Genomic DNA, 13,026 nt, shown 5'->3' with positions numbered 1-13,026 from the left:
TACAACACTTAGACTTTTATCTGAAAATCTTCAGATAATAACCATCATTATAACTGTATTTATAAATATAGATATTGCCCGAGGATCGTTCGAGAAAGCTCCATGTAATCAAAAGGGTCATTTGTGTCTGCTTTGTGTGTAGTGTATGTTCCTGACGAGTGGGAGGTGCTCCGCGAGAAGATCACAGTGCTCAGAGAGCTCGGTCAGGGCTCCTTCGGCATGGTCTACGAGGGTATTGCCAAGGACATCATTAAAGGAGACCCGGATACACGCGTGGCCGTCAAGACGGTCAACGAATCAGCCAGCCTGCGGGAGAGGATCGAGTTCCTCAACGAAGCCTCCGTCATGAAGGCCTTCAGTTGTCACCATGTGGTACGACATACTTTCCTCTGACAGTCCAATCACAGAAGCAGTTATAAATAATACTGTACTTATAAAATGCTCCCGAGGACAGATATCGCTATATGGTATATTTCATACGATTTTTTTCTTGGATGAGAGAATTAACATTATGGCTTTAAGTTGTTAATGTGTGGTCCTGTCTGCTCATTTTTAACAGCAGAACTGTTTCTTTTGAAGGTGAAGAAATTTAGGATTGCATACACTGAAGTGAAATATTGATACTGATAGATTTGAAATATACCCCAGGGATCATGTGTTTGAATTAAGCTTTCAGTTTAAATGTGAAGGTGATAACTCATCATCTGCTGAGGATCATTGTGGGAGTTGTGGTTCTTTAGTATTGTACAGGGTTTAAGTGGCCAACACTTGAAAGATTTTAGCATAAATTGTTTTTCCTGTTCATAATTTGCATGTGCATAACCACTTATGTTTGTCTCTGTGTAGGTGCGTCTGTTAGGTGTGGTGTCCAAAGCCCAGCCCACCCTGGTCGTGATGGAGCTGATGACCCACGGGGACCTGAAGAGCTACCTGCGGGGTCTCAGGCCCGACTCAGAGGTCAGTAGTAGAAAGTGTTACAGCTCAAGGCAGCTCAGTTCTGATGTGTCCACCCATCACTGACAGACTGAATGAATGTATTCTTGTGTTTGTTTTGTAGAACAATCCTACGGGCCGCTCACCTCCCACGCTGAAGGAGATGATCCAGATGGCTGCAGAGATTGCAGATGGCATGGCCTACCTCAACGCCAAGAAGTACGTCCACAGAGACCTGGCAGCCAGGAACTGCATGGTAGCTGAGGACTTCACTGTCAAGATCGGAGGTACGGTTGCTCGTGTTTGTTTTCTCGTTGTTTGTTCTGTATATTGTGAAGTTGAATCAAAGTTGTCACAGAGTGAAACTATCAATGGGGCGAGGATTGAGTGTGCGCTCCCAGTTGAGTTGTATTGAGCTGTCATTCTCTCTCATAGACTTTGGAATGACGCGAGACATCTATGAGACTGACTACTACCGTAAAGGAGGGAAGGGTCTACTTCCTGTCAGGTGGATGGCTCCTGAATCGCTGAAGGACGGAGTCTTCACTGCCCACTCTGACTGCTGGTGAGTGATGACTTTAGCAGCAGTTGTGTGGTCTTTTCAATCCTGATACATGGTGCATTTGATCACATTGGTCTGTGTGATTGTGTGTCTGCAGGTCATTTGGCGTCGTGCTGTGGGAGATCACTACGTTAGCAGAGCAGCCTTACCAGGGTTTGTCCAACGAACAGGTTCTAAAGTTCGTCATGGACGGAGGATACTTAGACAGGCCTGAAAACTGCCCCGAGAGAATGTAAGTAAATATAGACAGTACCCTTCAACATAAGATTGACACTGTATCTTTGCCAGAAAGTAACTTTAGAATAAAGCTATGATTTTACTTCACATGTAAAGCTGTTTTAGCATTTAAACATTGACACAGGAAGAAGTTCGATCATTACAAACGTTTTAGTGTTGTTTTCAGGTCAATTGAGACTTTGAAAGAATCGCATTTGATAAGAATGCATCTTAAAATAATATTTCCAAAATATATATTCATGTTATATTAAAATAGTCCACCTACAAGTGCATCGAAAAATACTAGTGTCTTCATCCGAGGTTGAATGTGAGATGGTTTTACTGTCACAACCTTCTTTATACCTTTTTTATGGAAATGTTTAATCCGGGAATATTTTGCTCTTTCATTTCCAAACGTTTAATTCACCTGTTTCATTATTTTCCACCACTTTCCACGTGTTTTTTTTCTCCTGATTTCGGTTTAAATATTTGTTCCCTTTTAAAAACCCTCTCTCTTAATGTCCGATCCTCCCTCCCAGGCACAGCCTCATGCAGATGAGCTGGCAGTACAACCCCAAAATGCGGCCGATGTTCCACGAGATCATCGAGATGCTGCGGGAGGACCTGCATCCCTCTTTCCGCGAGCTCTCCTTCTTCTACAGCGAGGAGAACAAAGTCCCCGAGACAGAGGATTTTGATCTGGACCTGGACAACATGGAGAGCATCCCCCTGGACCCATCGTCGTACTCTCAGAGAGAAGAGAACTTAGGCAGGGACAGCGGGCCCTCGGTGGCCCTTAGGGGGAACTATGAGGAGCATGTCCCCTACACACACATGAATGGTGGCAAGAAAAACGGACGAATCTTATCGTTGCCCAGATCCAGCCCTTCCTAACATTTCCTGTCCCCTAAACAAACTTGTTGAATCTTCCCTGCTCCTTTTCTTCTTTCTGTTCCAGTCCATTTTTTTTCTGTATCCTTCACGTTCTTCTGATCATTTTCTAATGCTTCTTATTCTTGGAGAAGCCCTTCAAAAAAACGACACAGATCTCAGGACTTTTTATTTTCTTCCTCATGGCTGCCAAACACAGGCAACCAAGGAATGCAAACAGAGTGCAACACTTCCTCTACAACACATCGGGCTGTCGATTACCAGATTACTTATCTATTATTTTTCACTATTGCCATGTTTCCAGGACTCATCGTGATGGAAACATATTGAAAAAAAAAACTGTGAACTCTACAAACCTTAGACAACCAAGATGGCTGCTTACGCTCAACCTCCTCAAGACTTGTCCCTACTTTACCCTCTTCCACCAAATCTGCATTTCCACTTTTCTGTGCTTTGTCATTTTTCTCCCATTGAAACCTTTTTACTCAGATAGTGGCCTTTTTATATGTGGCCTATAAACAAAGAGGAGTGTCTATCAGCGCTTACACTAATTTTCCTTTTGAACAATGAATCCGTTTGGAACAGTGGGATGACTTGCAAAGACTTGATCCTAGAACAAAACATTGATTCCTAGAATGTTTTCTTTTAGTTTTTTCTTTTTCATTTTTGGTTCTGCAGAATTCCAAACTACACACAGATTCATCGGGTGTTTGGTGAATAGTTTTAATTTATTTACTCTTATCATTATTTTCTCTTCTCTCTCTTTCTTTCTGCGTCCTCACTATATGGCTGAAGGATATTTAAACAGTTAAAGAATTGGACAAAAGAGTTCATCAGACTGACCAATAGCTGCTGCTTTGATATATTTTACTGGGTATATAAATCTATAAATATATATAATATATATATAGTATATATGGAATATTGGCATTTCTGCACCAATATTTTATATATAATATATGACAAACTGATGTTTTTGTAAATAGTTCATATTTGTAAGATTATTTTTTAGCTATTATTTTGTTTTGCCAGGTTTTCTCTTTTCTTTTTTCTTTCTTATTTTTGTAGCCCCAGAAATCACACAAACCTACCATTAGTGCTCTCTGCGTCTTAGGCCTCCAGACCCCCAACCTCGACCTCCACCCCTCTAACACTCTCTCCATTGAGACGGGAAAGAGAAGCGTCACAAAATATTGTAAACTAACCGCATCTTTTATTTTTTATAAACCTCGCTTTCACTGAGAGCTGTTGATATTTGGAAGCAGATTCACTACAACAGGTGGGATAACACCTGTTGTAGTGTACACCAACAAAGAAAAACAACCAATAAACCAAAAAAGCTTTATGTGAAAGGGGGAATGAGGACTTTGTAGGTTGACCTGCACCTGATGTGTGTTTGGGTCTGTTCTTGCTCTGGTCAGATCACGCTGAAATTAGTTTAGTTATCACAGGTTGATTCTGTCGTTCATGTCATCGTGCTTGTTGTCTTAATTGTCGGTGAGGTCATAGATTGGTGTCGAGAGCTTGTTCCAGCCTAGTGATAGTACTCGACTGTGTCAGCGTGACGCTGGAGGCTTCTCAGTGGGGCTGCTTGTGGTCAGAGCAGGGTGGGAGTGGACACCTGCTCTCAGCAAAATGCAGGAAAGTGGATAATCATTTTTGTATTTGTTTTCCGGCCCTAAACATCCTCAGACGTTTCCTTCCACTCGACATCCTCGGTGTTGGATGAAAGTTTTTATTAAATGAGCCCTCTTATTGTCCCTCTGTTAGATTTGCTCTGCACCGCATAACTCCTGCTTCCTGAGGCCTCCCATTGGCTGTTAAAATCGCTGCTGGTGGAAATTTCCACGTTTTCCACGTGGAGGGCTGAGAGAGAAACGTGGAAAGTTCTGAGCGTATTCTGAGTCCACAGCAGGTTGTGGAGAGAGGAGGGCAGCGTCTCTGTCTTTCAGTGCGTCTGAGAGAGAGAGAGAGAGAGACGGAGTGTGAGTGATTGTTAATCCTATTATTCTCTCTCTGCTATCACATGCAGCTCGGCAGTCAGGACACAGTGTGCAGCAGCTATTTCACTCAGGTCTGACATTCCAGGATTCTGTTGGAACTGCTTGTTCCCTCGCGCCCCCTGCCCATGTTATGCCTGCCTGCTGGCAACACTGATATCATCACCGCACCCCATCAATATACACATGAAAGACTGCTTTCTTTTATATTTCTTCTTAATAATCAATTGCTAGAGATGCAGCGGAAAACAGATTTAGTTAAAAAGAGAAATGTGTCCCTCCTGCTGGGAATCAAAACATTCCCTTCAAATGTTCCCTCACACAGAGCTACAGTAAAGCCAGTGGTGCTCGGTGCTGACCCCTCGTTTTGTCTCTTTAGGATCGTAAATTTTGTCCGGAGCCCGAAAGTCTCTTTAATCTGTTAACGCTCCTTTCTCACTCTCTAACACTTCAGCAGATGACAACAGTCAGCAGACGAGTGGAGATGATTTCTTATTCTTGAGGACACAGACCAGTGTGCTTGCCAATCTAGCCGGACAGCGTTCAGCACTAATAGTATAGCCAAAGTGTTGGCAGCTTGCTGTCAACAGTGAGAACCAACAGACTCGGACTCAGAAGGCGGAGAAGCTGCCTCCACATTTTACCAGTGCCTTCTCAAACCCACAGCCACGTCCAGGCTAGTTCTGTGATATCCTGTCAATCTTCTCATGACGACATAAGGCATAGAAATCAGAGCCGTCTCTTACATTTGTATCGGACGGCCCCATGGAAGAGGAATCAGAGTCTTTGGGGGCAGTTTTTCCGGTTATGTGGTTGAACGCTGTAGAACACCGGTGCATCAGCGGTGACACTGTGGATTGGGTTGAGTCTCGGAGCGCTCGGAGGTGCCTGAGGTTGTGATTATTAATTAATAATTGATGAATTATTCTGAGAAGTTACAATCTTGGGCTTTTTTACTTTGTAAATAATCTGTGACAGTTTTGAAAATAAAAGCAAAATTGAAAAAAATAGGTAAATAAAAAATCTGATGCCCGTCGGTTGTGTGTACGTGAAAGAAAAATGGTGGAGGTCAGCTCTGTCACACTTCCACACTACGTACTAATACCTGCTCTGATCTGAACAGTGAATTCTCTGGTTTGACATTTTCCTTTTATATACCCATTACTCAAAACCCATGTGGAATTGGTATGTAGTGTGGAAGTGGAATGTGGCTCTCGACCACATCTCGACCTAGGTTGCTTATCTTGTGGTGGTGTTCACACACATATGCAATTTTTAATTAAGATGGTGCCCATATCTTTGAAATACCAGATATTTATTTTATTATGATCATTGTCGATGTATAAGAAGAAACACAGTTAGCTTTTTAGTCGAGCATTTTTAACGTGTTTGCGCGTGGAGCGATGTAAAGCCCTAGTTTGTTATTGTACTGGAGGAGCAGCTGGTGGTGAGCAGCAGGAGTACTGGTTAGTTAGTTAGTTAGTTAGTTATCTAGTTAGTTAGTTAGTAAGTAATTGTTGTTGTCTTTGTGTTTGGCCAGAGTCTACCTCAGTGCATATGGATGAATCAGTCTAAAAGGAGCAAATCATCCCCGTCAGTCGCTCAATATCCCGTCATTTCAAATAATATCATGTTTTATCGTACTTACAGACACTGCTGATGAACTAGTTTCCACTGTGGTGTTTATATTTCCTCCGACTCTTTAGTTTTCCCAGTTTCATCGTCCTCTTGTGTCCGGGGGAAAATTCTCTGTGACTGTGGTTATTGTTGGAAACAATGCCAGTCACATTTTGTCCCTATTTTGTTTTAAATATTAAGATTTACTGTCTTATTTTATATTATTGGAACAAGCCTTTAAGAATTTCTCATTTTTATCCTCAGCATGTTACATGCGTTAGATCAGACATTAAATTGGCTCTATGGGCAGTGTTGATTATTACTACAGTTCATAAAGAGGCTTCCCCCGGGCTCTGGAAGAAGCTACGTATCTCACATCAATCCTCTCGTCTCTTGTAGTAGCGGCTCTACTTGTTTCTGGGTATACGACATTAGCATGAGCAAAGAGAAAAGAAGAAAGTCTTATGATTCTCAGAGCACGCTGTATCTGTGATCACCTCCATGCAGCCATCACTTAACAGGCTCAGCTCATGCTTTTTTCTTTCTCTTTTTTCCTACTCCTCTTCTTCTTCACTCTGTCAATCTGTCTCTTTGTGGTCACAACAGTTATGGTTCCGATCCCACGTCTCCCCCCAGGTCATCCTCAATTCATTCATTTGTTGATCTGCTTTTGTTCTTGTATGTATATTTTTTCTACTGTGAATATCAAGAGATGACCTTTATTTTCTGTCAATGCCATGGATTGGGTCTGTTGTGGCTGATCAGGACACAGACACACCTGGGCTGGTTCAAAGTTTTAAGGAGGAGGAACCACGTGTCCCCTCCTCTCTCTGCAAAGAAGAAAAGATGGACTGGGACAATCATGTGTGCCATACGAACTATAAACAGACATGAAATCTAGATTGTAACTTTTCGTCTCAGGGAGGCGGCCTGATGCTTTGTGGCTGGAGGATAAAGAGGGTGAGGAGGAAGAGCTACCTACCTACCTTTTATCGACCCTGACTGAAGGGCAAGTTCTCAGCATCTTTGCAAAAAGAGTAAAAATGGAGATGATGAGCCCAACGACAAGTTTTCAACAAGAGAAACCCAAACATCCTTTTTTTCATGAATAAAAATTCTCCCACTTGTTCAAAGACGATCAGGAATCCCCAGCTCTCTCTCTGACGTGACGTGGTTTGGACTGCCCTCTAGCGATTGGACGGGAGCGTTGCAGGTCAGGGGTGGCAAAGCAAACAGGGCCCCCGACCGCTAGTGCCTTGCTCGGACTAATAGCCTGCCTGACCCCCCCTCCCACCCAGTCCACAGCCCTCCTCCCCCGCCTCGTGAGCAGAACTGCCACTGACTGGTGTGTCTCCACCAATCACTGCAGAGGATCTTTCCACCTCCAAAACATGGAATGAAAAATACACAAATTATATTTTTAAGCGTCCTTTATCTTTGATGGAAAAAAACAACATTCTAACTGTAATTTGGGATTATTATGTGACTTTTTTTTTTTTTTTACCCAAAAGAAAAAAAAAGAAATGTTGAACTTGTGTCTCTACTCCTCTAAGCTCTGGCTTGCTCTGTGCATGGAAAATGAATTGTCTATACCAGCGGATAGCTTATTAATTTGATGTTTACTGATTTTCTTTTCTTTTGCTTCTCATCAGTCTGTTTTCATAATGATGCACCAAAGCACATGCAAAAACCCTTGATTAGCAGCAAATGACTCCATTACAACTGGGGGTAGTTTCCATCTGTGGTGCATTCACTTGCTCCAGGACATTTAAAAATGAAATGAACTGATTAATAAGCTCTTAACTGTAAATAGCAGCAGATCACCTTGGCTCCTGAAAAAAACAAAAGCACTTGATCTTAGGGAAGTTTAGGTTTGTTTTGTTGAACTCTGGTGCCCTAAAAAGCGGTTGGATAGAGCATGCTCGTAAAGCAGCGCAGGGTGAGAACAAAGCATTGTATGTATTGTTTTGTTTTAAAGAAAAGAAAAAAGTATTACATTTTAGAGATGTTGATTTCTATTTTTTTTTTTTTGCCAAAGTAGGGAGGGCAAAAATACAATTACTTTTTCTGACTGTAAACTTTTACTATTGTACATTATGAATTTAACATTGTTATCAATGTGTATATAACTTTTTTTCTAAATTTAAAAAGATAGATATTGTTTTTTGTTGTCGTTTTCGTTTTGTGTTCATGACACAACCCACTACACAGAAACGAGCAGAGTCAAGTCTGTGGTAGTTTTTACCAGGAGCAGCACAACTCCAGTCTGAGGGCTTAACCCTGTGTAACCTGACACAAACAATACGTGGCCTGAGATGTTTTCACAGCGACCCCTGCTCTTAATCCGATGCATGTTCTGAATGTTGGCCTCCGAAGAGGTCACACGTTTGAACCGCCCCTGCCCAGCCACAGTGACACGTCACCCGTAAAGCCTTTTTCTTGTGTCATAAACGCATCGCCTATCGCTGATGTTGTCGTATGGTAATTGTTTCTGACAAGAGATGTGTGTTTAGTTTGCAAATGTGTTTTAATTTTTTTTTATTGTGAAAAACTGGAAAAGACCACTGCATGTCCTTTTTGAAGAAGAGGAAGCATGAGTGATAAAATCCTGAATAAGCTAAAAACAAAAAAAAAAGGAAAAGTGAGCTCATGGTTTAACGACAATGAATTATAAAGTCGACTGTAGAGCTGGAGCTGGTAAAGGATTAGTTTGACATTGTGGGGAAATATGCGCTAATTTACTTTTGAATGCAGAGTTTGATGAAACGATCAATATCTCATCTCTAATGTGCTAGACTTTAAAGTAACAGGTTGTAGCCACGTAGCTTAGCATAAAGGCAAGAACAAAATCAGGAAACGGCTAAAATCCACCTTCCAAAAAAAAAACATCCATCCATTATCTTGATCACTATTACTTTGAGGGCCGGATCTCATCTGATACCAGTGTGAGAGGCTGAACAAGAACAGTTGTGTGAAAACATACATTTTATCATTTTATGTCAGATCGTAGTCCAACATGTGGCCCTTTAGAAATATTTCTAACTTAGACTCAACCCTATTTTTTTATTTGTGAACTTTTATATTATGTTTATTTGTGGACAGACTTGCCGTTTCCCTGTTTCCAGTCTGTGCCAGGGGCGGGGCCAGGGGACCACTGGCCCCAGCGGTCATCTGATTGGCACCTGAAGTGCCCCTTTTTTTAAACAAGTCTCTAAATAACAATAGATAAGAAAGTGTTAAGAATCTTGTTTTCGATTCAACAATTGACCCCAGCAAGGAACAATTAAAAAGAAAATACTCAGAATTGTTTGGCTTTGCTCACAGCTCTAGATCTGATAGTAAACAAGGACTTCAATGTGCCCCTTACTGATTCAATCTGAATTGTGCATGGATGTCAGATGAATAATTGGCCGCTCTGTATATGAATTGTGGCCCCATTGTGGCCCCCTGATATAGAAAAAGGCTAGATCCGCCACTGCACCTTCTATTTAGAGGAGGAACATGAGCTGCTTCCTGACAGTAAACAACCATCTTTCCCTGAAAGTCAAACTGCTCCGTGGAGGTGGCTGAGTGTAAATCGGCTGTAAATGAATTTAGTACTGTCGGTCAGGAGTGTGCCGATGAGCTCGTCCTGTTTGTGTTATTGATGAGGCACACGGTGGTGATATTGAGGGTGTTGCTGCAGGTGTGGTGACTGACGGTTAGAAGACAAGTCTGAGGAGACGCAGCCTCTTCTTGACTCTTCGTCACCCGTCAGTCCAGTGGTCTGCTCCAGTTTACGCACCAGTACCTTCTACTTGTCTCGATCCTGTTCCCTGTGCTGTGCGTCGTTTAAATCGGTGGAGTTGTGTCTGTGTTGTCCTCAGATGAAGTCTTTATTTCCACGGCTTTCTTTGTCTTGCTGCTCTTCCTCCTCCTCCTCCTCCTCCTCTGTGTGTCCGTCAAGTCTTTTTCTCTCCTCGGTGCACATAGGTGGTCCTCCCCCAGAATGCTGTGTGTAGTCTTGCAGGATACCTCTTTTATTAGTGTCATTTTTATTGCAGATGAAAATGCTGATGTATTAATTTTTTGGGATATGTTGTGTATACATTATGTTGAGACATCGGTGCGTATGCAGACAGGTGTATATGTGTGTATGTACAGTCCAAACTCCCCCTGAACCCGCAACAACCCACAGAGATCGCTTCATCCCTCACACTGGATCCAAATGTGCCATTATCTTTATGTATCACATATATCAACATATTCAACACACACACACAAACATACACACAGAGATACACAAATACATGCATATTGTACAGGATCAAAAATGTGCCATGACTAAATGAACGCTTGACAATTTATTTTTTCTATGTTTTCAAAGGAGAGTCAAGTAGTGACATGTACAGAAAATGTTGCAATGATATGAAAATAAAAATCTTGCTGTGTGTAAATTATTCAACAATTAACTGTTTATATTAAAATTATGAATAAAATTATTGGAGAAAATGTGTATGAAATTTTGTCATTATTAACTGAGGCCTGAACCAGAAGTGACACATGTCAGCTTGGAACAAATATACAGATTTATTAGTGTAGGACAGATTGTTAAGATCGGACTAAAGAGCTAAAGACTGAAATACAGTTACGAGAGCTCAGGAAAAAAGCATTTAAGTGGAATGTATTGTAGGTTTTGATTTTTATCACTCTGCTTTGTAATATTGCACCCAACCACATTTATTTGACAGCTGGAGTTAGTTCCTGTTTATTTGTACATACTGTAAATACATATTCAGCACAAGCACTGTTTATCGCACTGTGTCAGAAACCTCTCAAGCTTGTTTCCACACTCACGATTCCCCGTCGTAGCTCAGCCACAGACTCCTGAGTGTTGGCTGCTCGCAGTCACCTTGAGAGTAGTTTGTGGTTCTCCCTCATTTCCTTCTCCCGGTGGTCAGCCTGCTTCTATTACATTTATATACAACTGTTATAAGTGTACAACTGCAGGGAAAGTACGAGATAAATTAATAAACCTCTATCGGTCAGTTTCATCAGAATGTATGTTGTATTGAACTGGACAGCAACAACAATGTCCAGCATCACTCATCTGTGTTTCACTAGACAGCACCACTCTTTGTTAATGGACTGTAATTAAATAGCATTTTTCTATTCTGATCAGTTTATCGGAGACACATTCACACACACATTCATTCGGGGCCTCTATACACAGCAGCACAGCTGTCGGGGGCAAAGTAGGGTAGGGTTTGGTATCTTTCCCAAGGACATTTCAGAATGCAGACTGGAGGAGCCAGGAATCGAACACTGACATTCTGGTTATAGTGGACAACTCTCTCTACCTCCCTATCCACAGCTGCCTACAATATTTCTATCATGTCAGAGAAGACGGTGCAGCTGTCCATTTTGCATATGCTGGCACTGGGAGGTGCTTTCTTACCAACTCTCACCGACTGTGAAGAGACAAAAAAAAAAAAAAGCCTCATCCTCCACGTGAGCCAATCAAGTGCGTTTCTGAAACCACCAAAAACACGTCTTGTTCCGCTCTGACCACGTTTCTCAGACCCGAGCAGACGAGAGTGAAGCTGCAAAACATGCAGACGAGGCAGAGAAGAACACAACCCCTGTGGCTCATGAGGCAAGGCTCCACCTGTGAGCCTGTCGTCTTTGGTTTAACTTCTGCTCGGTATATATTATGAAAACCCACTGAGCAGTCAAGACAACCTGAAAGAGACTGTGAGGTCAAAGGTCAACGACCCTGTTCTCTCACTGCCCACTGACGACCTTGCTCAGGAAACCACAGTTGCGTTTTTCCAGTGTGCATTAGTGCTGAGCCTGTGAGCCGCCGCTGCGCGCTGGGGCTTCAGAGCGGCACTGATCTGTGAAAGTCACTCAGCGTCGCTTCGTTCCTTCAGCTGCGCAGTCGGAGAAAAAGAGGAAGCGGGGTTGAGATCCTGTGGCTGCTGCTGCTGCTGCTGCTGCTGCTGCTGCTGCTGCTCGGCTCTCAGTGTGAGGACGAAGTCGACGTTCTCTCACAGCGCTGTCAGACCGGAAGAGCTTCAACCAGCTCTTCTCCTCTGTGTGGTGTGATTCTGATGCTCAGATATAAAGGGAATTGAATGCGGCCACCTGTGACCTACCATCACAAGTAAGTGGAGTCAGAATGTTTTCAGCCAGCCGTGCACACCGGGGCCTGTTTCTCTCTCTGCGTTTGCTCAACCACCGTGTGAAACGTGAGCCGCTCTCTGCCTTTGGAGATGTTTCCACTCTTCCTCTCCGTGCCAGTGTTTTTCTTCCCCCTGTCTGTGGGAAAGTTAGGAGACTTTTCCACTTGATGTGCAGCGAGCTGAGCTTGACAGTCATCCGTGATCACACTGGTGCAAATTAAGGACCCACAATGGTTGCGGCAGCTCTCGGCCTCTGTGTGTAGTAGCTGGAGCAGTGAGAGACACGTCCTCTCCTGTGCACGGATCAACCGAGTACTTAAAAGACCTCATTTTGCTTTTTGGAGCGTTAACACAAGACGCGGTGCTGACTCAGAATAGGAAGAACAGCAGCGTGTATCATTGCCCGACACTTGCACTGCGTGTACTTCTCTTTTTCGGTTTCCTTAAAGCCATGTCATCTTTCAAGTGCGCGCTGACAAGTCAAGATTCTTTGTACAATCCAAATGCACATAGCTATTACTGTGAAGATCATTTCTGCCTCAACTTCAAGGTTCAACGTGTCAACAAGGAACCTCATCACAATGAGTCGTGTAAGAGGCCGATTGCCGCGGGGATAAAGGACTTTTAGTCTACGAGCTCTGCA

General features: G+C 42.8%; 1 protein-coding gene across 1 annotated transcript in view; it reads left to right on the top strand.

Moving 5' to 3' along the window:
* Positions 1-10,712, top strand: part of insrb (insulin receptor b) — a 77,352-nt gene extending 66,640 nt beyond the window's left edge. The window contains exons 18-23 of the mRNA XM_062395604.1: positions 143-372; positions 847-957; positions 1,058-1,220; positions 1,369-1,498; positions 1,593-1,727; positions 2,251-10,712. Coding sequence (XP_062251588.1) covers positions 143-372; positions 847-957; positions 1,058-1,220; positions 1,369-1,498; positions 1,593-1,727; positions 2,251-2,605 — 1,124 coding nt within the window. The 3' untranslated portion in view covers positions 2,606-10,712. The remainder of the gene's footprint in view (positions 1-142; positions 373-846; positions 958-1,057; positions 1,221-1,368; positions 1,499-1,592; positions 1,728-2,250) is intronic.
* The last annotated feature ends 2,314 nt before the right edge of the window (positions 10,713-13,026 follow it).

The sequence above is a fragment of the Platichthys flesus genome, chromosome 9 (assembly GCF_949316205.1).
Source record: "Platichthys flesus chromosome 9, fPlaFle2.1, whole genome shotgun sequence".
Taxonomy (NCBI): Eukaryota; Metazoa; Chordata; class Actinopteri; order Pleuronectiformes; family Pleuronectidae; genus Platichthys; species Platichthys flesus.
The sequence above is the reverse complement of the archived record's forward strand: the minus strand, read 5'-3'. Positions and strand labels throughout refer to the sequence as shown.